At 41.7% G+C, this 27,013-nt stretch overlaps 1 protein-coding gene across 1 annotated transcript in view; it reads left to right on the top strand.

Annotated features, from left to right (window-relative positions):
* Window positions 1-14,462, top strand: part of LOC311034050 (ecto-NOX disulfide-thiol exchanger 2-like) — a gene marked incomplete at its 3' end in the record, with an annotated part of 33,332 nt that extends 18,870 nt beyond the window's left edge. Inside the window, exons 7-13 of the mRNA XM_084041790.1 lie at window positions 2,502-2,622; window positions 4,467-4,654; window positions 8,206-8,346; window positions 8,904-8,960; window positions 9,707-9,812; window positions 11,611-11,696; window positions 14,331-14,462. Of these exons, the coding sequence (XP_083897916.1) occupies window positions 2,502-2,622; window positions 4,467-4,654; window positions 8,206-8,346; window positions 8,904-8,960; window positions 9,707-9,812; window positions 11,611-11,696; window positions 14,331-14,462 (831 nt within the window). The remainder of the gene's footprint in view (window positions 1-2,501; window positions 2,623-4,466; window positions 4,655-8,205; window positions 8,347-8,903; window positions 8,961-9,706; window positions 9,813-11,610; window positions 11,697-14,330) is intronic.
* Window positions 14,463-27,013: the final 12,551 nt, after the last annotated feature.

Here is a 27,013-nt window from a genome sequence, read left to right as displayed (position 1 = left end):
ACACTTTGAAAAGTCACAAACACCAGGCTTCTGTTTTACCAGCATTGTGTTCCTTGAATCAGTGGGTATTTTCCATTACTTCTTACATAAATCACATTCCTAAATTGTCACTAATAGACCACCAAAGTCCTGACGTCACTGCCACTAGAGGCCGCTGTCCCCCTGGGTTGTGGCTTTATTTTTAGTGTTGATATCCCCATAGGGGAACCTTAGATCACATCATATGTTCGGCGATTTCACTCATATGGATACGAAGCATCGACTGAAGGTGCAAAATTGACCCAAAGAGTAACACAATCCTTGGAGAAGGAGTGCTCTATGTGCTCCTTGGAGAAGGAGTGAACACAGCAGAGGTCATAGGTAAGTAATTATTATGGCTGCCCCGGGACCGCTTAGCATCAAGCAGGTGGCAGCTTTGACTCGTGTGAATCTTTGGCCCCGCGGGGGAAAAAGAATACTATAGAAGACAAACAAACTGAGACAGACAGCAGCTGCCACCATGTCTGTTTTATCTGCGGTTTGTGTGACAACAAACCTTCTACCCAGGCTCTAGGTGTGTGTGTGTGTGTGTGTGTGTGTGTGTGTGTGTGTGTGTGTGTGTGTGTGTGTGTGTGTGTGTGTGTGTGTGTGTGTGTGTGTGTGTGTGTGTGTGTGTGTGTGTGTGTGTGTGTGTGTGTGTGTGTGTGTGTGTGTGTGTGTGGCTTACAATGCCGGGGGCTGAGGTACAATAGATGGTGGCAGCAGGCAGATGGTTGTGAGTGTGTTTACTGTTGTTTTCCTGTCTTCTTTACTCCCTTTATCTCCCTAGGAGCAGTTGTCCTTGCGTTGGTGTGTAGCCCGTTCATGTTCATCAGATGTGTCATGTCTCTGTGTTGTGTGTTGGCGTGTATGCATGCGTCTCCTCACATTGTGGTTGACTGCCCTCCATTCTGCTGCTCCATTAGCTTCACAGTATAGCCTGGGATCAATACCTTTTTCAGTTTTCTGATCCGGTCTGGAGTGGAAATAACCTTACGTCATCAGGCGTCCGGAAACCCACGACCAGAAACCTCCAGCTCCGTGCACCTCCAAAATGATGCGAATGTTTAACTCATTCACTGCCAGCAGTGGTGGAAAAAGTACTCAGATATTTGACTAAAGTAAAAGTATCAATACTGCAATATAGAAATGCTCCGTTACAAGTAAAAGTCCAGAATTTAAAAAATGTACTTGAGTAAAAGTACAAAGGTATTGGTATCAAAATGTACTTAAAGTACCAAAAGTAAAAGTACTAAAATGTTTGAAAATAGCATTTGTGTTGCGATGCGACACGTTGTGAGCTTGTAGATCTGCTATTTTCAAATAGCCAGGGTATAAAAACATTTGTCTGATTGGCTTCCTGGCAGGCATAGTTTTACTGAGGTTAGGGTTAAGGCTAGGTTAATGCATAGTTTTACTGAGGTTAGGGTTAAGGCTAGGTTAATGCATAGTTTTACTGAGGTTAGGGGTAAGGCTAGGTTAATGCATAGTTTTACTGAGGTTAGGGTTAAGGCTAGGTTAATGCATAGTTTTACTGAGGTTAGGATTGAGGTTAGGTTTAGGCATAGTTTTACTGAGGTATGTTAGGTTCAGGCATAGTTGCAAAAACGCTAGGAAGGAAGAACTGTCAATCACAGCAACTACTGGCCAATCACAGCGGGTCTCTCTAGAAAAGCGGTGGGATCCATAAGTACGCGTCAGTGAGCGGAGGAATGGAAGCAGAGAAGATTGGTATTTGACAGTCTCACTGCTGCTGAGCTTGTCCAGCTGTGTGCTGTCAGATTAAGACAGAGGTAATTGGACACAGAATAGAGAAAATTGCACATACAGTACATACACAGATATGCAGAGGCCTACAGAAAAACACACATACAGAGAGAGAGAGAGACATGCCTTGCTTTGTTCTGAATCAGGAACAATAAATCACAGGATACATAGAGTTTCATGTTGCCTTGGTGTTTCTCATGGTATCACTATGGTTGTGGTTGTTATGAACCTGTGTTAAAGAGCCATTGCTGATATTTCCCCACAGAACGATACAATGCAGGGTAATACTGTTTAATGTAGCTGTTTCAGCTTCCATCTGCCTTGTTTCTGTGCCAGAGGGAGATAAAGTCCCGGGCCCCGGACCAACCATCTCCTCTTTCATCATAACCTTTATTTGAACTCGGAGTACAGTTGAGGAGGGGCGGGCCCTCATTTTCAATGTAGCTGAGATACAGAACACTTTACTCATCTACTCTCCTATGTTCCATTGCTGTCTGTTGAGAACATCCCATAGCACTGAGATTCACTACCAGTCTCCCTGCTTGTACATTCTGTCTGCAGACACAGGAAAGCAGAGATGACAAAACTGATGTTATGTTTCTGTTGTTGTTTTTTCAGCTCTGTAGTCCAACCAGAGCGTCTACACACGTCATGAGTGTCTTTGCTGTGAGATAGATCATTAACTCTGCCCCTCTTTGGCTGTGGTTGTGTTCCAGGAGATCAGGAACATGCACAACGAGCAGCTGATGGACATCAGACGAGAGGAGGAGATGGAGATGTCAGACGACGACATGGAAGATGCGAACGGTGCAGACAGCAAGGACTCTGAGGACTCCGGTACATGGCGCACATGCACACACACACACACACACACACACACACACACACACACACACACACACACACACACACACACACACACACACACACACACACACACACACACACACACAAACACACATACTTTGGACACCTCTGTCTTAATACATGCCATGCATGCATAAAAAAAGTATTGAAAGGAGCCACCTTCCAGAGTCTGCTGAGTCGATACAGAACATTTCTACAGAGAAGCGGACACCCTAAAGACACCTGTGCGTGCGCGTGTGTCGCGTGTGTGTGTTATGTTAACATTGGGTACAGGAATTGATCAAGAGAGATGGGCTTCTCTAGGCAGCAACTTGATGAAGCTTTCTGATCAATACTCCCCTCATCCAAAACCTCCCTCCTGCCGGGAGAAACGCACACACACTCTCACACTCGCATGCACACAGCAGGAGATGCATTAGAAGCACTGATGGGCTACTGTATGTCTAAACCGTGTCTCCTCAACTCAGTCGCACTGCTGGACTCTCCTGATGGATTCTCCTGCTGGACTCTCCTCAATCTGTCATTTTTAGATTTGAGCTAAAAAGCATTATTTTACACTTTGGCTGTTCAAAAATAGCAGATCTACAAGCTCATAGTGCCACGCTATGAGCTTGTAGATCTGCTATTTTTGAAAAATCGTGAAAATGTTCGCAAATCTTTGAATATATATATTTTTAAAGTGAAGATTTTTAACTCAAATCTTTGCTTCTGGATGTCCCTCGCAAAGTATTTTTGAGATGGGGGTCCGCGGCTAAATACATATCAATCTGGTGGTCCTTGTCATGGAAACGTTTGAGAACCACTGATGTAGTGCCATACTCAAAGGAGTAAACCCAGTTGATGTTGCCTGTAGGAGTCGGTGTGTGTGTGGAATGCATACTGGTCCAATAGGCTCTGTGCATGACTCACTGTAGTTCCCTTTTCCAGAAGGTGGCAGTCCCGTTTCCTGTTCCGCGTCAGTTTCTCGAATCCTCATTTGATTGGCTCAGCAGCAGATTTGAACCAGAAACACATATGAAGGTGTTGTGAGTTTCCAATTCAAATACGGTACAGAGCCTATTACATATTGTCCCCCCTTTCAGACTCACTGACTTAAATGTGCGTTCACTTGGAGACGTGAGGGCTTAGGGCTGTCCCACTGTCAAATCGTCAAGTGCATTAGGCCTTTGTGCACTCTCTCTGTAAATCTGCATTTCCGCTGACTTTGCCTGAGGGAATTACCCACAGTTCATAGCTGTGTGACATCAAATATGGGATTAGCAGTGTATCCTCCAAATGTCAGCAAATTAGTCATGAAGCCTGAATAGCGATAAGAAATGGGTAAAGTTTAGCAAAAGTACAAATAATATACAGAATAAGGAAATAATACAATTGAAAACAAAAAATATACAAAACCTAAACTAAACGCAAATTAAAATGAACAGAATAACCTGAAGAGAAATAAACACTCGCAGCCTTTAAAGCCCTGACTGTAATTAGGGGCTGTAAGAGTTTTAAAATGTTTGGAAACAGCAATACACCCAGCAAGTGAGAAGCTGATTGGATGAGAAGTTGCGATGAGAAGACATGCGATGGACAGCCAGACATGCTGATATTCCTGGGAATTATAAATAGAAGTGATTGGAGGTGCAATCTAGTGTTTGTGACCCGTGGGACGGCCGCTGTCAATAGGGCCAGTGGCGGCCATTTAGTGGTTCCACAGATAGAAGGCCCATGCATCTGTAGAACCACTAAATGGCCGCCACTGCTATGCCCTATTAAAGTGTGTGTGTGTGTCTCTGTGTCTGTGTCTGTCCGTGTGCGTGTGTGTGTAGCTGTGTTCCAGACAGAGGCCTTAAAGGAAGAGAATGACTCCCTTCGCTGCCAGCTGGACGCCTACAGGAACGAAGTAGAACTCCTCAAGCAGGAACAGGGCAAGAACCAGCCAATCAGGAGTGAAGAGGACAACACACGCTGTCAGCAGCTCAGCTTCCTGCAGCAGGCTCTGCAGGGCATGCAGAAGGTAGCGCACGCACATACACACGCATGCTACTGTATGTGTCTGTTATTTCTATCAACTATGTTGCACTTAAACCCATTAAGACCGGGAACGCATCCGTGTCATTTTTAGATTTGACCTAAAAAGCATTATTTTACACTTTAGCTATTAAAATATAGCAGATCTACGAGCTTGTAGATCTGCTATTTTTGAGAAAACCGTGAAAATGTGTGCAAATCTTTGAATATATGATTTTTAAAGCGAACGTTTGTAACTCTTGTAATCTTTCCTTCGGGGGGTCCCTGGGACAAAATATTTTGAGATGCAGCCAAATACATATCATCTTGGGGGTCCTTGACATGAAAAGGTTTGAGAACCACTGATATAGAAACATAGTTTTTTTCATTAGCCTGTGGGTGTCCATCTATGTTATTTATTTTGGTAATCATGAATTGGGCTTTAAGGCCTTCTTCCTCACATGGGCAGAGCCCAGTAGATTGGTGACCCCTGGTTCCTAGACTGTAGTTACATTGATGTGAAAAGAGATCAAATTTCCCCAGAACCCAAACACTGTTTGTAAAGCTCCAAATGCACCTTTTGAATTGTGAACGGATTCCTTCACCTTTCATTTGTCACCTATAGCTAGTTGCCACAGGTAATGGAAATGATGATAGATTGTTGTTTAGAAGAGGAGAATCCATTATGCCCCCTCATGCTGCTCATTTCTGCAGGCAGAAAGAAATCACAATGTCTCTCATGGTGTGTTTATGAAAAGATTAGCTGAATGGATTAACCCATTAAAACCAGGAACGCATCTGTGTAACCACTATAAGATAAGCATTATCTTATACTTTGGCTATTAGCAGATCTACAAGCTCATAGTGCCGCACTATGAGCTTGTAAATCGGCTATTCTTTTTTAAATATCTTGAAAATGTGTGCAAATCTTGAATACATATTTTTTAAAGCGAACATTTGTAACTCATCTTTGCTTCTGGGGGTCCCTGGAACAACATATTTTGAGATTGGGGTCCGTGTTTTCAAAAAACTGTTAGGCTTTAGAAGACATTTGTAGAATCCCAGAGGCAAAGATTTGGGTTACAAATGTTCGCTTTAAAAACATAGATATATTCAAAGATTTACACAAATATTCACTATTTTTCTAAAAATAAAATAGCAGATATACAAGCTCATAGCGCGGCACTCGGTGCCGCGCTATGAGCTTGTAGATCTGCTATTTTTTTAATAGCCAAAGAAATCTAAAACAACACTGCGATGCGTCCCCGGATTGAGTGGATTAAATGAATCGGAAGATATGCCAAGTTTGGAAAGCTCTCGCCTGGTCCACGTGGTTGTATCACACCGCCACATGAATTACAGTGAAATTATGTAACGTGTGTCTGTTTCCTCTCCACGCTATTGTAGCATGAAAGCATTCTGAATGTGTCACACTTTGACGAATATGCCAAAGCCCCCCTCCCCCCGCGCAACTGGGCCAGGGGCTTGGTATTGAAATGAGCCCAGTAGGTGATGTTTGTCATCTCAGCTGGGTTCTAGTGGTGGGAAAAAAAGGTTCATTTTAGTGAACGAGCGATTTCGTTCACGTTCGCGGCAGGCAATGATTCGTTCAAATGATTCGTTCCCGTTCTTCGTTCAGTAGCGCTATTTTCTAGTGTTCAAAATGTACTCGAGTAAAAGTACAAAAGTATTGGCATCAAAATATACTTAAAGTACCAAAAGTGAAAGTACTAACATATTTGAAATAGCCTAGGTATGAAATAGGGCTAAAGTGGTTAATGTACAGTATGTTTTATAATGTGTGTAAAACACCATCGCGGGAGCGGTTTTTTTTTTGCGTCGCCCATCCCCTCCCCCCGTCCTGTGTACGGGGGGAGGGAGGGGATGGGGGCATGCGCGATAGCGTGAACGTAACATGTTTCAGGAAGTGAACGAGCTTGTTCACGTTCACGGCAATGAAACTAGTTATTTTGAACGAATCGATCATGAACGAGTCCGACACATCACTACTGGGTTCTCACTCAGTGAGAGAGAAGAACCCAACAAGATCAGGAGAAGTCTGAGATGATGATGATGAGCAAGCAGACCACTGCCAACGTCCAGCTGTATTCCACAATGTGAACATGAAATAGTAGTTTTCTGATCGTATTCATTTATTTAGTCAACACATCTTGCCAATTGCTTACCAAGGGTTTTCACAAGTGGTGTTAAAAGTACTCTTTTTTTTTTTACTGAAAGGTAAAAGTATCAACACTGCAATGTAGAAATACTCGTACGTAAAAGTCCGGAATTCAACATTTTCTCGAGTAAAAGTACAAAAGTATTGGTATCAAAATGTACTTGAAGTACCACAAATAGAAAGTACTCATTATGTAGAATGTCCCGTTTCACAAATTTTCAAATGTATAAAGAATCTTTTGAAAATAGCAGATGTACAAGCTCACAACGTCGCATCGTGAGCTTGTAGATCGGCTATTTTCTACAAGATCGGCTATTTTCAAATGGCAGAAATGTATGTAGGGCTGAAGTGGTTAATGTATGTTTTGTAGTAATAATCAAAACATACAAACTAACTAATAACTAGTACATTTTTTTAGAGGAGTAAAAGTGTAATATTTGCATCTGAGATGAAGTGGAGTAGAAGCAAAAGTACTGACAATTTGAAATGCTCCGGCAAAGTAAAAACAGCTCAAAATTGCACTTAAGTACAGTACATGAGTAAATGTACTTAGTTACTTTACACCACTGGTTTTCACAATCTCAACAACATCTCATCTCAGACACACAACACAATGTATGCTTTGTCTTCTTTCTGCAAAACACTTTTCATTAGTGCCGTCACGTCATCACCTCTCCATTCTATGGTCATTATTTCACATTAAATTGACGTCAGTGACAGTCGGCTCAGTTCCCTCTGTAGCGCCTGCTGAGGATGGAACTGCCAGGGAGAACAAGACACCAAATAACTGACAGTAATTGCTAGTTATTTTTGTATGAACCACAGTTAACACATTAGACGTAGAAAGACAAAGACGTAGATCTAAGTAGTTTGAAATCCAACCGTCGAGTGCCATAAACGTAGATCTATGTCTTTTTTTTTTTGTGGAAAAATCCACAAGAGGGCGCTCTAACGCAACTTAGGAGTGATCCCTCGACTGTGCTAGAAGGAATCAACGGATGTGACGCCATCCCAAAAAACGTCACGTCCGTCCGCTACAATTATAGGATTTGGAGAAAAACACTTCTAGCTCTGATTCTGTTTTTTTTTGTTGGTGAAAACCAGCCATTTTCAACGGCGATCGCTCTAAAATGGCCGATGGCGGTAAAACAAATGTTGTTCCAGTGGCTAGACGGGACACCATCCCCCGGACACTTTTTGTTTACATCCTGGTGCACGTTGTGGCTTCTGCGGCGCTCCATAGATCGTCAAACCACGGTTAAAAACGCTGGCACTCTGAGGATGATTTGGATGCATAGTACCTGGCACTCAATGTGTTAATGACCGACCGCTACATGCTAAATGCTTCTGAAGAACTGTTTCTGGTTTTCTTGGTGTAGCAACTATTAAAGATGAGGGAGGAGCTAAAACAACGGGAGGCGGAGCTTGAGAAGAGTACGGAGGAAAAGCAGCAGCTGCAGAACCAAGTCCAGACCCTCAAAGAAGGACTGAAGAACCTACAGAGTACACACACAATACAGGTTAGTTCACACACACATGTGGATGTGCGTGGACGCGGCGCACACACACACAGGGAATGATTTTCCTACTGTACTTGTGCTCTGTATTTAAATAATACAATAATTATTATTGTGTCCTCTTTAGTTGTTGTTTGTCGTAAGTACATTTGCACATATAATTTGTTTAACCCACCCTAACTATTCGGAGCAGTGGGGACGTGCCATTTAAGCCATGAAGACCTGGGGGGGGGGGGTGCGCGCACGTGTGTGTGCATGTGTGCGTGCATCTTTATTATATATCTTTTATATATATATATATATATATATATATATATATATATATATATATATATATATATATATATATATATATATATACACACACACACACACACACACACACACACACACACACACACACACACACACACACACACACACACACATTACATGATCACATTACAGGTGTAAACCAGTGGGTGAAATGTGTTCATGTGCAAGTTCCATCCAATGTTGAATGTCTTTGTTTAACAAACCAAAAATAATCTTGCTCTCTTCTTTCTCATGTTCTGTTGCAGCTGGAGACATCAAAGCATGATGACCGAGGGAATGAGGAGAGTGTTAATCAAACCAACGTAAGAGACAACAAGGACTGAACCTCTCTCTCTTTCTTTCTCTCTCTCCCCATATGCCTAGAAAAGTTTTAGAATTAAAGAAACAACATAAGAACAGCAACATAAAATGTTTTGTCTAAAAATAAACTTCAAAACGGTCAGAAAGCGATTTAGCAGCATTCATAAACGGGACATGAGCATTCAGTGGTCAAATATTCCTCAACCCTGGAGCAACTCGGATGATTGGAGCCTTTTTCTTTAATAGAACAGGGTGCAAGGCAAGAACAGCAATGTTTCGATGTGTACTACATCTTCGTCAGGTCCCACTGCTATATGTGTCTGCTCCTGAGATGCACCGGACACGCCTGATTTAGGCTCAAGGCGCGGTGGAATCTCCCTTCATTCCTCAATCCGTTTTTTATAATCTCCCATGCTTATAACATATAGTCTAGTTTAAGATGACTCAGTCTGTACAGTAGCTCACACCATGACTAGGATGCAAAAAACATGAAATGCATTTTCATCAAAGATCGAAAGTGGGGGCTCGAGGGCCAAAAAAAACAGACCAAAAATCAGTTTCTGTGTGTGTGTGTGTGTGTGTGTGTGTGTGTGTGTGTGTTGTTGTGTGTGTGTGTGTGTGTGTGTGTGTGTGTGTGTGTGTGTGTGTGTGTGTGTGTGTGTGTGTGTGTGTGTGTGTGTGTGTGTGTGTGTGTGTGTGTGTGTGTGTGTGTGTGTGTGTGTGTGTGTGTGTGTGTGTGTGTGTGTAGGAGGCGTCATCAGTGGTGTCTTGCAGTCAGGAGAAGGAGAAGGACGGCCCCCCAGAGAAGATTCCCCAAAGTCCTGTCAACTCTGAGAGAGAAGCCCTGCTTGTTGGTATGATGACACATCTACTGTATACATCTTCATCAATACAACTACCAATGATATACTGATATGTAATGATTCACTCTAATAGTCTTCATCAATAGAACTACTAAAGATATACCAATATGTATTCATTGATTCACTCCAGCAATCTTCATATATGTTTTTGCATTATAGCAATGAAAAAAGTTCAGATGGCATATAATGATGCTTTTCGAATATTCCTGAAACTCCCAAGATGGAGTAGTGCAAGTGAAATGTTTGTGACCAGTAATATACCCACCTTTCAGGCTGTGTTTAGGAATTTTATGTTTAAATGTATGTGTACACTGATGGAGTCAAAGAATGTATTAATTATGGCCTTAACGGGGATCACACAGAGTGATACATGGTATTCCTCATGCTTCTTGAAACACTGTAGGCAATGTTTATCTGGGCTTTATGGAGTGAAAACTGTCTGGCTATCTCTGTGTTGTTATTGTCTGTTTTGTATCTCTGTTTTTTATATGGACTTATTGTGTTTGAAATAAAGTTTATATATATAAATCAATACCAATGATATACCAATATGTATTGATCATTCCAAAAATCTTCATCAATACAACTAACCAATGATATACTGTACCAATACTGATTCACTCCCAACTATTTGTCGGCACAAACAGGCACAACTGCCAACGCACCTCTCTGCAATGCATTCAAAATCCATTTTGGTGCCTGACTGGCCTACTCAGGCATATGGACTTATTGTCTGGCTCATTTTCTGGTCCCAGCTGCTTGGTGTTTCTGAATCTTTTAACACATTCGGTGCCAGAAATCTCACAGTTGAGCTGTGCGGCGCTGTTTAAGCTGTAGACTCCAAGACGAGCAATCCATGTGAAACAAAGCATGCGTGCATTTTGCACAATGGTCCTGGCTAACGCCTGGAACGATAACATCTTTCACGCGGGTCACAATGGCGCAGCGATCGTGCATACAAAATGAGTCGTTTTCCCCAACGTAAAAAGTTTCGGAGTTATAGGGGTTTTAGAGAAGGAGATATAACGGAAGCGGATGGGGAGCCATGTTTTTTGGCACGGTGATCTATAAGGCCCTTCCTTCTCAGAATCACCGTGGGTGATTCCAGAGCTGCTCCAGCCCCTCCCGTGTGGAAAAAAACAAAAGAGACTGAAAACACGCTTCAGACCATGTTCGGCACCAAAGCACTACTATTAACTATTTGTAAAATAAATAAAATATTTAAGGTATTTTCTTTTTTTGTTATAGAGGGCAATTATAATATATTAAGGCATATAAGGCTTATTAGCCAGGGATCCTTCTAACGGAGCGTTGCTTTTTTATACTGAGCCACACGTCATACATAGGCTATTTGAAAATAGCGTCGCGACACGTTGTGAGCTTGTAGATCTGCTATTTTCAAATATTTTTGTACTTTGACTTTTGGTACTTTAAGTACATTCTTATGCCAATACTTGTGTACTTTTACTCAAGTAAATTTAGAATTCTGGACTTTTACTTGTAACAGCGTATTTCTATATTGCAGTATTGGTTAGTAAAAAATGTAAGTACTTTTTCCACCACTGAAGGATTGTATGTCTCTTAGTCTCCAGGATGGTCTTGAGCTGATAGATAGCAGATGGTTTTGGTTGTAACATTTTTTTATTTTATAATCTGTGAGAGATGTTTTGTTTTTTCTACATCAGGCTCAGCAGGAGACTGGTTCAGCTCAACAATTGGGACGTGTTTGTTCTACTGACAGTGTGATTAACATCTCTGCACGCCTTCCTTGTGTTTCTATGTACCTCAGGGATCATTTCAACCTTCCTCCATGTCCATCCGTTTGGAGCCAGCATCGAGTACATCTGCTCCTATCTACAGTGTCTGGGCACCAAGGTACTGGATGCAGACACACAGCAGGGGTTGTCCTCTTAATAGCTTTGCACTGGGGCGCACACACACACACACACACACACACACACACACACACACACACCCTTTCAACCGAGATTCATACAGACATTTACAAACCGTTCTAATGAAACAGAGGAGCTCTCTGACTAAAATACAGGGGCACTCACATTCAACTGATTTTTTAATTCCTCTACAAAAGCTAATTTTTAGCGGTGCCAACCGCTCTATACGTGGCTTTTGACTTTTGTATGTCCGTCCGTCCGACCGGCGGTTTCAGCACGGGATGAGCACGGCAAAGAAGCAAACAGCTATAACTTCAGTTTGCAGCATGCCACCAAGTCCCAATTCGGTATGTGGACTTAGACCACCAATAGGGACGAGCATGAATTGATGACGTTATCAAAAAGGGGTCCAGGGACCCCCAGCGCCCGTATGAGCACGGGATGAGCACGGGATTTTAAACAGCTATAACTCCAGTTTGCAGCATGCCACCAAATCCACATTTGGTATGTGGACTTAGACCACCAATAGGCACGAGCATGAATTGATGAAGTTATCAAAGAGGGGTCCAGGGACCCCCCGCGCCCGTATGAGCACGGGATTTTAAACAGCTATAACTCCAGTTTGCAGCATGCCACCAAGTCCACATTTGGTATGTGGACTTAGACCACCAATAGGCACGAGCATGAATTGATGAAGTTCTCAAAGAGGGGTCCAGGGACCCCCCGTGCCCGTATGAGCACGGGATGAGCACGGGATTTTAAACAGCTATAACTCCAGTTTGCAGCATGCCACCAAGTCCACATTTGGTATGTGGACTTAGACCACCAATAGGGACCAGCATGAATTGCTGAAGCCCCGCCCCCTCTGTCCTCCCATTGGCTGGCCTTCAAACAGCCATAACTCAAGTTCGCAGCATGCTATGGAGTACAAATTTTGTACATGGACTAAAGCCAGCAATAGGGACTAACTGTCATTACTTAAGCCCCGCCCCCTCTGTCTGCCCATTGGCTGGGCTTTAAACAGCCATCATTCCAGTTTGCAGCATGCTCCCAAGTACAAATTTGGTAAGTGGACTCAGACCACCAATAGGGATGCATTGAAATGAGTTAAGGCCCGCCCCAAAGGCACCGCTTCCTTCACACAGGGTGTGATTTTTTAAATATTGTTTGATATCTTGCAGTGTTTGTTTGTACAGTTCCGGTATCACTAATGGCAGAGTTGTTGTTTGGTCGATGTTTGTCTGGTAATGGAATACAAAAGCCAATTCCACATTGGTCTTTGAAAGCTTGTGTAATAAAAGAACCCTCAAGTGTTCTTGTAACTCAATATAATAATTGATGTTGTTCTAAAAACAGATGAGAGTGATAGTTCAGCCTTGGTGGAGACTGTTTCTCTCCAGTACTTTTCCCTCTCTCTTTTACTTGCTTAGGCCCTTCTCTCCTCCTGGAGAGGAAACCATCAACGATAGTTCTCCTGTGTCTCCTGTTCTGTGTGTCTCCTGTTCTGTGCTGACATTTTCTCTCTCTCTCTCTCTCTCTCTCTCTCTCTCTCTCTCGTTCCTTAAATGTCACAGCCATCATCGTTATGTATCTACAACGGCTATATCTGGCTAGCAGCGACCGGTGTGATTTTCAGGGAGCTATTACAAGTAGATCCTTCATTCTGACACATGAGTGCAAACAGCAGCCTGAACCCACAGAGGCAGCCCTTAGCTTGCGGCGCTGTCGGCCAGAGTGCCACTATTGTAACACTCATATAGAGCATAGCAGTGGCGACCATTTTGTTTACCGGCTCTGGTTCCACATATAGAAAGCCCATTCATTCAGCCCATAGAGATTTCCGAAAATATTTTATATTCATTATTTTAAGCCTGGAACCAAGCCAATCCAGGCTCCTGGTGAATCTTTTTTTATTACTTTTTTTCATCCCATGATTTTGTAACCCATTTTTCACCCAGTGCCAATTGCCTAAGCTTGTAAACCTGGGTGCTACTCTCCCTCTGCTAGCCTGGGGAGAGCCCCAAACTGAGCTCATGCTTCCTTCAATGCATGAGGAGCAAGCAGGCCGCTTCTTATCACCTGACAGGGGGGAGTTTCCCCGGTAGGACGTAGCGCGTGGAAGGAACATGTTATTCCAACCAGTTCCTTTCCCCTCCATCAGGCGCCCCGACTGACCAGGGGGAGACCAGGATTACCAGGAAATAAAACGTGAAAATGTGTGCAAATCTTTGAATGTATATTTTTTTAAAGCGAACATTTGTAACTCAAATCTTTGATTCTCGGGGGGGGGGGGTCCCTGGAACAAAATATTGGACAAATGTTCGCTTTTAAAAAATATATATATATTCAAAGATATGCAAACATGTTCACGATTTAAAAAAAATAGCAGATCTACAAGCTCATAGCGCGGCACTCGATGCCGCGCTATGAGCTTGTAGATCTGCTATTTTTTAATAGCCAAAGAAATTTAAAATTACACACATGCGTTCCCGGATTGAATGGGTTAAACAGTATCTCTTGTTGTACGTCTAACCATTACCGTGTTTGTGTGTGTGTGTGTGTGTGTGTGTGTGTGTGTGTGTGTGTGCGTGCGTGCGTGCGTGTGTGTGTCCAGGTTAACCCTGGTGAGGTGGACGGCCTGCTCTCTCGGCTGCCCTGCACCTTCAGACAGGAGCTGACGGGGGTGGGGGCCAGTCTGGAGAAACGCTGGAACTTCTGTGGTTTCCAGAGCATCAAGAGCACATAGAACTCTTTGAAAATGAACATAACGAAGAAGTGAGTTCTGTCCCTCTCTGTGCTCTCTCATGTTTTACTTTTCAGGATTTGAATTAAAAAATGGCAAAATCAGCAGATATACAAGCTCAAAACGCAGTGCAAAGTGACGGATTTTGAGCTTGTCAATCTGCTACTTTTCATGTTTTTTTGTGACGCTGCAGTGCAAAAAAAAAAAAGTTAGAATATGGAGATAGGATGTTTCTGCCCGGCAGCAACGATATGTGTTTCGGAATCAAGGATGGAGTAAAACCCTCAAGCCTTCTCTTACAGTGACAATGCCTGACCCCACCCGGTCCCACTGTTTATTTACCAAAACATTAAAAAGGAAACGGTTATGATGAAGTGCTTGCTGGGCTGTACATACATAAATAAAACTCCTCTAACCTCTGCAAAATGCATTGAAGTAAGTCACACAGAAGTTAGCTAATAATATGAAAATGTAGCTGTGTGCAACATCTGTATTATAATTGACTTCCATCGATACATGTTAGTTAAAAATTCAAGGTCGATTTCATGTGAAAGCAGGCTGTAGAGATCACTATTAATGTTAATGTGATTAATGTTATATGGATTTACATTAGATATCATGGAGGTACTGTCTAAACGTTACCCTTTTGTCTAATCTGTTAGGTATGGTCTTGATATAGGGAGTACTGTATTCTAAACTGAACAGCATTTTATGCATACTTAACCTGGTTCTGCATTAACATTTAGTGCACTACTGGGCCACTATACTGGCCCCTAGACAGAGCCTCTGAGCCACTACTGCTACAGTTGCTCTATAGAGAAAACACCAGCAAAGTAGCTATGCGATTAATTGATGTATGTGTCCGTCCTTTTGTCTCTGCTCTACACATTTCTCACACTTTAGACTGAGTGCTGCGTAACGGTCATTTCTGGAGGAGTTCTACACAGTGATGCAGCCTATGGCAGCAGCTCTGAACATTCTCCAGGCAGAAACAAACTCCCACATGTGTGGACTTCTCCTCACCATTCACCTCCTAGAAGACAAGCTGGCAAAGACGGAGACTTGCATCGATGTGTGCCTCCCACTACCACACCACAGTCTCTCCAACATGACCTCAACTCGTTATTTGGGGACATGAAGAAGGACCCCGAGCTCCTCTCTGCAACATTCTGCTCCAAGTTCAAAACCAACTGGACAGATGAAGAAAGGATCATAAAGTCGGGTATGTTTTCTTGCAGTGTATCAAATTATTGTTAACTAGAAAAGTTTGCTCCTCGGAGCACAGGTCTGATCCTCATTGGCTAAGATTGACTGCTACCTGGCCTGGCCGGACTGTGGTCCAAGGAGCACATTTTTCTAGTTTAAATATTTTTTGCGAAATGAAAAATAAATAAAAGGAATTAAATGAAAAAAGTAATTGAAAAAACACAGCCCCCTCACGTATTAGAAGGACAATATCAGTCACTCGGACCAATGACGGGTGTTTTCAATTAATCTATCATAGTTAAAATGAACTTTGAAGTTACACTAGGTTTATATAGGTTTACATAAACAAACTAAATTGCATTTAGCTTGTTTATGGTTACTTATGTTTAATGTACTTTTATTATGTAGACCCAGTACAAGTCAGTGGTTGAATCAGACAATCCACTCATTAGGGACAGACTGAATGAAGTTCACAAACAGAAGGATGAGTATGAGAACATGGCCTGTCACACCATTCGCTGTTACAGCTTGTAACGACACAGCAACAACACCATTTGGCGCGCCATATCTCCACAAGGCGTAGCTCACTTTGGAACAGTCAACCCACATCCACACAGCCTCCTTGTGAACGTCACTCAGTCCGAGTGACTTTTTATTGACTTTTTATTTCATTTTACCTTTATGCAGTCTAATGTCAAGGAATGTTTTGCTGATGAAAAATGGAAAAACTGAATAAAGCTAAAGTTAAAAAACAAATAAATTAATAAGAAATTAGGAGAGAACTTGCAGATAACTGGAGCAATAACAGACTCTTTTGAATTTGGTTTGGTCGTGTCGGGTAAATTTATAAATGGTGATTTGGAAAATAAATCACACCGATTTGACACCCAAGTCTGTTTAAAATGTTTTAAAATATGTAATAGTAATACTACGTTTTTTTGCCATTGGACACTAGGGATGGACTTTGTCAGAAGACACATTGAGGTGATACAAAGTGAAGCTACCTCAGCTCTTTTTCTCAAGAAAACAATCTACAGTATTTGAACCAAAAGCCCAGATGAACTGGATGGCTACCTGACACGCTCCTCAGAGAAAATGGACCTGCTGTGCTCCCTTCCTGTATTCAAGATGCTCTTCATCAAGACAACACTGCCCTACTTGCCCCTGCAGCTTGAGAGAGACAGTTAAGTTGTACTGGGTTCATCTTCCCAAGCAAAAGAGACAGACTTTGAAAAGACAAAACTTTGAAAACCAGCTTCTACTGAAGATCAGTAGAAGGTTATGACATGCTCTACGTGAGGCTGTTTTGCCCTTGCAAAATGAGCATTTAATCTGTTTTAAGTGACATTGTTCTATGCAGGACATCATACATTACTGTATGTTTAAAAACACAACTGTATGCTACCTTTTGTTTTAAAAAGAGATCCATTCAATGTGATAATTGTGACTTGTTTACATTATGCAGCTTTTTTCAATGTTTCTTTAACAGGTATTTATGTTTGAATACCCTACATACACAGCTCCCAAACTATCTTATGTACTGTGTACGTTTTTTACTGAGTGCAATTTTTATCTCCACCAGGCCGGACAGCCCAAGGACAGGAATTACATTTTTGCCCCTGTCCGCCCGTCTGTCTCAGTCTCGTGTACATCTGTGAACAGCTAATCTCAGGCGCTGCTGGACCAATCGGCGTGACACTTTGCACGCACACTCCCAGTAGGCCAAGGTAAACCTCTGCCCCCAATTGTATTTCAAATCGGCCTCATTGTGGTGCTCTAACAGGCTAATTCACGTTTTCATACTGGCACGTTATAAAATACAAAGTAAAGCTATGTATCTCATATTGTTTTCCGTCATTTCTTCCACTGTAAATGCAGGAATAATATTTAAAAAAAGGCTGGTCATTTATTTTCAAGCCAAGCATACAATTATGCAAAAGAAGCCTCATCTACCATTAATCAATGGATGAAAGAACTGACAGCCTCCCTGTCAATGGAAGCAAGCATAGCATACTATAAAAGGAAACCCCAAAGGCTATAGGGACATGTGGGGTATTCATGGACAATTACTCCAAAGTTGTTGTGATTTCATATTGATGAACCATTACAACTCCAAAAGGACAATTATAATGTACAGGTGGTGGTGGTGTTTTTTTTGTTATTTTTGCATATCGTTTTAATTCAGCAATTCAAGTGTTTTCTAAAAAAAAGTGTTTTAATACAAAAATACTATAAATACCTTCATAAAAAAAGAAAACAGCAGCAGCAGCTACCTTGGCCTTCAGGCTGGTTTGAACCGTTATAGCACGAGCCGTTCATCAACTCTAATGCAGGACCCAGAATTCATATCAACTAATCGCTGCATTCAAAGATGTCGTAAAAGAGATTTACAAGGGCCAGGGAAAGACAAAACAACTCCTAAAACATGATGAGAATGGAGTAAAGTATTTCACGATGGCATTCAACGAACAAAAGCAAACAAACAAACAAAAACTGGAGAGGGACACAAGTGTGTTTGAGGAGTGAGGACATTGTGGGTAAGATCTCTCAGAAAAGAAATACCTGCCTGATGCAAAAGCCCTGCATGTATCTGCAGCCCAGGAGAGGGGCAGTGGTGACAGACAGCCTCTATTACCAGTACCACCATTCCCCTGGAAGTAAAGCAGCATCACCGATGTTATCCAGGATATATGCAAAGAGGCAGGCCACACCATAGACTGTATACATGAGATGGACAAAGCCACTCCCCTGCTTTCTACAGACCGAAAATGAAGCCGATTGTTCCAAGACTGTAGGTCCGCCATCTTTCAATATCGCGTCATATCGCGTCCAGTACAATAAAACAAAAAATAAACAGTTTGAGAACCACTGTGCTACACCAAATGGAACAGATGGAACAGAGCCTTGTCGGCCTTCATTAGTATAAGTGGAGGAAGACCTGTGAAGGAAGTAAGGAAGAGGCCCAATTCCTTTCCAATATAGCTGCTGTGCATAGAGCCTATTGTATTTTATTTATTTTTTTGTCTTGAAGGTGTTAACTATGGATAGGTTGTTAGATCACGCGGTTAAAGGCCAATTCATGCTTGGAGAGCGGCAAGTGTCAAACGACGTGGCACGATGAAAGTGATGTCAAAAACGTCAAAGAAGATGTGTCGCCGAGGACCTTCACAGACAGTGGCGCTTACCTCCGGAAAAACTAAACTGTTGCAGATGCTTCATAAAATGCTGTGTACTCTGATTGGTTGGGAAGACGAAGTGAGCTCCGCGGAGATGCGCAAGCGGCGAGACCACATTCACTGTTTACATTTTGCGGCAGACGCGGTGGGCAAGTCGCAGACAGTATGAATGATCAAAACTCGGAACATTGTGAGAAACGTTGTGAGTATGTGTCATTCGACACTTGACACTCACAGGGTCAACACTCAAGCTAAATAATTGGCCTTTAACTAACTCATGAAATCGACTGTGAACATAATAATGTCACTGGTTGAACAATAAATGGAAGCATACAGATAAATGTACATGACACAAAATAGCTGGCCTGCAGGGATATGTCGTCCTACACAAAGTAGCAAGCCAGTGTGCTGGAAAATGTTTGTGTTGCTTGGCAACTGTCCAGTCGCAGAACTATTTGTGTTGGCGGAGCCGAATGAAATGATTACATTAACAAACAAACCATGATTTAACAAACAAACCATAATCAGTTGTCGATTATTACTGTTAACTAATAAATGGAGCGTGTAAACTGTTGAATACATGCAATATCATCGTACTGTGTATCAGCATGGCTCTAATTATCTTTGGCACTTAATTGGGCCTGAGGCCTCATGCCATTAACCAAATCACAGCTGTGCTGATGTACAGTAACCACAGCACTCCCTCTTGTGTGATATTGCTTAATCTGTTAACTAATAAAGGTGATCAAACTAAAATGCTGTGGCCCATGGGAGGAATGAAGAGACAGAAGGGAAGGGTGGGTATTTTATACTCTGTCGGAAGACAGTGGCCAGGTCAGGTATCTCCCCTTCCCCTGATTACCTTCCAATCAGGACCCTGCAAGACAGTTAGGCACACAATCCTGGCAAAGGCCCCAGGGAGCCGTCACATCTTGAAAATACTGTATGTCTGAGGATGGTTTGGGAATGGTGGTGAAAAAAAGTTTATATCCAGCATGATGACGCAAAGTCATATCCGCTCTACAGCGGATCGGAAAACTGAGCAAGGAGTTTATCCCATTCTAACATTGACTAATCATATTATAAATGTCAAATAGTATTACAACGTTACAATCATTCTCAGAGAATGACAGTCAATGTATTTCTGAAATCGGATAGTCCTTTTTTATGGTGAACGTCTATCTGCATGTAAATGATAACAGATTTGAGTGTCTAAAATCTGCATTAAGCTCATAAAAATATGTTGCGGGTGGTGTCAGATGGTGCTGATAGTTGGTCCACTGACCATCAGCTCCCTCTGAGTCTCAAGAAGCAGAGTTTGAGTTTGGCTTCTGTCATGTCTTATGTCTCTTCGCACTCACTACCCCTTTTCTGTCTTACTGCACTGTGCTGTGTGATAAAAAGCGGATAAGCCCTCCGTTAAATGTATCTTTAAATAAATATAATATAAACTAGTATAAACTGGTCTTCGCCAGGTCAGGTAGGTTGATCGGGCCAACGGTGCCGGAGATTAGCTGTCCACAGATGGACGCACACACAGACGGACCGACACACATACACATGGACGGACGGGCAGGGGGCAAAACTTAGTGTCAGCCACGCCTTCGGCCTGGCGGACACAAATATAATTTCCCTGTTCAGGGTTTTACTTATTCTATTTTGTTACGTACGGGTGTCTGTTTATAAACTATAAATACACATTCAAGCAGACATCTGTTACTGGCACAGCGCTGTGTGGTTCCTAGTGTTGAGAGGCTGCCATAGCTTCAACGTGTCAGCGGGGACTCATTAACACATGAGTGGAATGTAAACAAAGGACCAAATGATCGCTCAAACAATCCTCTATACAGAAGGATTTAAGTGCTTGTCTTGGCCAAGCTTGGAGCAATCAATCGGTCACGATCTTAACAAATAACTGTCCATAGGGAATGGCAACCAAAAACATCCTAGCAAATTCACCACCTGAGCTGATCAATGCGTTTTTAGCGGCGCTAGCCGCTCTATACCTAAAGGTATAGAGCGGCTAGCGCCGCTAAAAACGCATCTGCTCTATACCTGACTTTGTCCGTGTTCACCGTCAACGTTCTGATTGGTCATGTGCGTCAACAAAGTGATTGGTCAAGCTTCACGTGACACGTGGCTATAAACACATTATAAACACATATCGATGACAAAATGTATCAAAGGCGCAGCTACCTTCACACAGGGTGTGATTTCTTTTTTACAATGTGGAATTGAGGCATTGTTGAGACGACCATGCACGTTGTGTGATATCACATATTTATCACATTCCAACATGTTACAGTCAGTGCAGCATGTATTTTTCAAAACTTGACAAAATTGTCTTCAATAAGCACTATCAGTTAAAAACAGTTTACAGGAAATACGATGAAACGGCAGAACATTTTGTCCCCAGTCCCACACAGAGTGCCTCGGGGGTTATCGGGATAGGGTACTTCATCATAGAGATGAGTATGTGTGCTGAGACACAACCACAGCAGACAGAAGAGACCAGAGAGCTGCTTGTGAAGTATGAATCAGTTCTGGTAAAGGTTTTATGATGAATCCAATGTCTGGAAACTGCTGCAGAGCCCTGCATTGTCCTGTGCCTTGCTGGGCTGTCGTGTTGTGTCCCTGCACATAACAAGGGGAATGTACTCACGGGGGATAGGTGGGCACTATAGGGACATCATACCTCAATGCAGAATTGCCTATTTTGTCCAAAATGTTAAAACATTTAATATTTGAAAAATGGTCTAAAGTAATGTAAAGTACACTTGATGTGAACATGCACGATACATCAGTATTAGATTAAATTGTATCCTTCAACTTCTTGTTTATGGCCCAAAATGACTGGATATACAGGTTGTGTAGCAATTTGTAGCAATTGTAGAAATATTAGACCTTCATTGTCGATTGTTTAAGCATGTTCTAATCATGTAGGCCTATACTTTACTTTACATAAAAACATTTTCCAAATATTTTTTTTAATATATTTTAGAAAATCTAGGTGCTTAATCTTCCTTGGTGCCCACCTGTCCTCTCAGGACCATAATATGGTAATATGGTGGGAACATATTATTATATGTTCCCACCATCACAATGTGAGGTGGTTTGTGTTTTATTCCTTTCTTCTTTGAGGGGGGGGGGGGGTTCTGCTTCTCTGCTTAGTCGCCCGTAGTCAGACAACTTCCATGATCTCCGAATGCTATATAGAGTCTGGAACTACACCTCCCGAAATCTGAGAGAGGAAGCTGGCACTTCTGTTCAAATATATTTAAAAATATCTTTAGATTTTATTTTTTCATTTCCATTTCTGCTAAGCAGCAAGCTATGTATATTTATATTTGATTGATATTAGGATACATTTGCGCGACTGTAAAGACGAAACGGAAGTCGGGAGGAGGCTTCACATCCGCTTTATATTTTAATCATGATCAGAGCTTCCGAGTCCCAGACTGTACGTATGACCAGGAAACATTTGAAAATTGTGGGAGGCAACAGTCTAGCCACGCGAGACTATTCTCTGCTAGACAGGTTGTTGCCCCCAGCGCTTTCATTGACAACTCCTCAAGATGATGAATGTGTACCAGTTTGCGTGCAAAAACATAGTAGTACAGTATCTGCAAATAATAAGGATTTAGGGAAATTAACATGCTCCCATGGTGGACAGCCCCCGCTGCAGCCCAAAGCCCCGGGTGGAAATAATCTCCCTGTCAGCAGACAAAAAAGATTAAAAACTATACTTGTTTGTTCTGCACAGCATTGTGTCACATTCTGATTTATGAATACTGTAGATGAAACCTGTTTTGAAAACCCTTGTGAAAGGCTTTGATCTTAAATACACATCCCTGTGAGATTGACTTAATCTAGTTAAATCCTTCAAAACCTTCAAATCAGACCCCAAATCCACCACTGGCATCCGTATAGTAAGCTACCTGTCAAGGATAAAATAAAGGAGATAAAGTTAACTATCATTGTTGTGTACATTTTGTTTTACAGTTGCTTGACATTTCCAAAATAATGTATGCTAATCTTTTTGTACTTTATTTCCAAGTTCACAGGAATCACAGCAGCTGAGCAGCATAATCGAAAAAATATGGTGGGGATAATTTGCTTAAGTGGTGATAACACCCTGTCCATCTTTTTGATATCATAAACTAAACTCTTGCTTGTCAGAATAACAGTTTTTGATATAACTTTTTCACCTTCAACATACAGTATTTACTATTTAGACTGCACCATATGCATCATCATCGTCATAGGAATAGTATGTGAATTATGAAAACAGGTATAGTACCATAGTGAGCGCCATAGAAGACAGAAACACCATAGGAAGCACCATAGAAGACAGGGAAGCACCATGTAAAACAGGTATGCACCATAGTAAGCGCCATAGAAGACAGGTAGGCACCAAAGTAAGCACCATAGAAAACTGAAAAAACGTTGAAGACCTGTGACTTAAATTATTGTTGGTGTTTTTGGTACCTCTCCCCCTCCAAACACAACAGACTTTATTTAAGAGCGTGCCGGGGCACGTAATACTAGAGCAGTCAGGAGGCCAAGCTGTAATTTATCTCCGACCTCAACCTTGTATTAGAGCGAACAAATAGAGAACACATTTTAGGAGGGTTGGTGGTACCAGGAGATTCCATAAAAGGTTGTTGACTGGGTCAGAGATTTATAAGTGTGAGGTTACAGAGCAGGGCTCTGAACAACATCAAACAATAGGGAGTAGATTTTTTACAGTGTGGCTCTGCAGGACTCGAGCTCAGTGGTTTTCAACCGTTTTGTGGCCAAAGCAGACAAATGGGTGAGTCGATTTTTATTTGTGAAAAAAGTATAAATTAAAAATATACTGTGTAATGTTCACCTATGATGGCATGCCCAAAATAGGTATGCCAGGTTGAAAGTGGTAACACACACACACACACACACACACACACACACAGTTGAGTATTGATCAGAAAGCTTCATCAAGTTGCTGCCTAGAGAAGCCTATCTCTCCTGATCAATTCCTGTACCCAATGTTAACATCAAACACGCACGCACGCATGCGCACACACGCACACACACACACACACACACACACACTTTGCCTCTGTATTTGGAAATGAGTGTTCTCTCTCTCTCTCTCTCTCTCTCTCTCTCTCTCTCTCTCTCTCTCTCTCTCACACAGATTGTGTCTCTCTGCAAAGCAAATAGTGGATGAATTACATTCTCCTCAACTTGTCGTCTGTCTTTGTTCAAGACAAAGCTCTCTTATTACTCAGTCCCCATGCAGTGTCCTTGAGCGATTACAGAATAGGCTACATAAGCTGGGGTCCCTTAGAGAGAGAAGTCTGAAGATCCAGAGCTCGTGTGTTCAAACCCCGCTCAGTCTTTACCATGAAGCTTTAGAGCATCGCAACAATAGATTCAAGGATAATGTCACAGAACATTTATGCATGGAATTTCACTGGTTGTGTGTATGTGCGTGCTTGCGTGAGCACACGTGCGTGCGTGTGTGTGTTTTGCTACTAACTTGATGGTCAGTGGGCGGGGCGAACAGCACACATCACCCACCAGGGGGCAGTAGATTGGTACCAGAACACCACAAGTGTTGTGGATTTGGACTCTTTGGTCTGACCTCTGTGATCTGCCTTGTCACAGACAAGGCAGGTTCACGACAAGGCAGAGTCCATGTGGAGGGAGGGTTCTTATTTGACCCATTAAGGGTCATTTTAGATGTTAACCACTTTAACCATTATCTTATACTTTGGCTATTCAAAAATAGCATATATACAAGCTCATAGCGCGGCACCGAGTGCCACGCTATGAGCTTGTAGATCTGCTGTTTTTGAAAAATCATGATTTTTTTGCAATTCAAATCTTTGAATATATACTGTATAAGTAAACATGTGTAACTCAAATCTTTGCTTCTGGGGATTCTACAAATGTCTTCTAAATCCTAATAGTTTTTTGAAAAAACGCATATTGCTATAGGGTAGGTTCTGAAATATAGCACTGAGCGCACTGGCCATTACAAACTAATAGGCGAGTGCGCTCCGGTGCGCAATTTCCGAACGCACACCTAATATCAGTGGTTCTTTTTCATGTCAAGGGCCCCCAAAATGATATGTATTTGGTCACGGACCCCCATCTCAAAATATGTTGTTCCAGTTAAAAATGTTTGCTTTAAAAATATATACATATTCAAAGATTTGCAAAAATGTTCACGATTTAAAACAAAATAGGAGATCTACAAGCTGAGCTTGCATTTGTTTTTTTTCAACAGATGGTTTTAAACAGAAAGTTTAAATTCCAAAACTCCAGAAGAAAAAAGTCTCACTCTCCGTCTAAATTGTCAAAGGTGGGTAAAGTAACACATTATCAATTGCATCTTCCATGCCAGCTAGCATGTGAGACAAATCAGTGATTTATAAACCGTTGGTTAAAGGTTCAAAACTCTGCATCTAAATTCTAAAAGGTGGGTTAAGTATCACATTCTCAGTTAATCATTACATTCTCAATTGCATGTTGTATGCTAGCATGGCATGTGAGTCAGGAGTACAAACCATGGCTCAAATGATAAATCAGGGGTTTTTAAACTGAAGGTTCTGGGTTCAAAACTCCCAAAGAATGTTTTTCACTTTGCATCTAAATTGTGAAAGGTGAGTTAAGTATTACATTCCCGATTTCCTATTCCATGCCAGGATGGCTCAAATGATAAATCAGGGGTTCATAATCTGAATGTTCTGGGTTCAAAACTCCCAAAGAAAATTTTTCACTTTCCATCTAAATTGTGAAAGGTGAGTTAACTATTACATCCCTGATTGCTTCTTCCATGCTAGCATGGCTCAAATGATAAATCAGGGATTTATAAACTGAAGGTTCTGGGTTCAAAACTCCCAAAGAATGTTTTTCACTTTGCATCTAAATTGTGAAAGGTGAGTTAAGTATTACATTCCCGATTGCTTCTTCCATGCTAGCATGGCTCAAATGATAAATCAGGGGTTTATAATCCGAAGGTGCAGGGTTCAAAGCTCCCAAAGAGCATTTTTCACTTTCCATCTAAATTGTAAAAGGTGAGTTAAGTATTACATTCCCAATTGCATCTTCTGTGCCAGCGTGGCTTAATAGATGAACCAGAGGTTAATAAACCAAAGGTTCAGGGTTCAAACCTCAACTAATACAAAAGACAACTCCAAAAACGAATACAAAATATCTCAAACAACAATCAATACAAAACTTCAAAGTGCCTCAATAAAAAAACATAAAACAGTGGTAAAAAAAATAACAAATAAGTCATCTATGATACTAATAATGTCAATGACATACAACAAAAATTGCTTTGCTTAGTATGTCAATTTATTAAGCTCCTCCCACTGGAGGTGGGCTTTACCCATGCCCCTCCCCCTCCTACCGGAGCTAAAAGAGGGCGTGAGGAGGGAGGCGGGCTGATTCCACGCTCCTCGCCCTAAAAAGAGCAAAGAGAGAGATTTACCAGGAGCAAGATTCAAACCCCCAACCTTCCACCTGCGAGGCCTCTGCTTTTCTCTTGCACCACCAGGCTTTTCACACTAATTAGAAACTCGAGGTAATATTTGTAGTTTAAGGGAGAGGTGGCAGATCAAAAGTTGAAAGTCTACAGCAAACACCTCTCCCCTGACAGAATGACTGAATCTACTAGATTCACTGATGATCAGGGTTCATTAAGACACAACCTTTTTGAGTTTTAGGTTATTGTTAAAAAACATCTGTTGAAAAAAAACAAATGCAACAGATGGTTGGAGAGCAAACAGAGGGATGTTTAATGTTATCAAAACACATATTCGTTATTGTCATATCTTAAAGTCATTTATCAATTTCAGAAGACCAAACCTAGCGGTTTTAATCAAGAGTGTGAACCTGGCTCAGAGTTCAAACAAAAAAATAAGAGCAATACACTTAAACACAGAATTGATTATGACTATAAAGACAAAAGCTAATTAACTAATTGTTTATGAGCGACTTAGTCTGCAGAATCTGTAGTGGATGTGGGTAAAGCAGTGGTTTTCAAAGTGGGGTCCAGGGGACCCTCATGGTTTTTTGAGGGGGTTCTAAATGTCCCCTTACATTTCTGTAACTCCCGAGAGTGTACAAAATAAATGGAACCAAATGGACCCCTAATGGTCCATTTGTACACTCAGA

The sequence above is a fragment of the Gymnoscopelus microlampas genome (genome assembly GCF_963454915.1).
Source record: "Gymnoscopelus microlampas genome assembly, chromosome: 18".
In the NCBI taxonomy this organism is placed as follows: Eukaryota; Metazoa; Chordata; class Actinopteri; order Myctophiformes; family Myctophidae; genus Gymnoscopelus; species Gymnoscopelus microlampas.
This window is presented reverse-complemented; position numbering and strand designations above follow the sequence as displayed.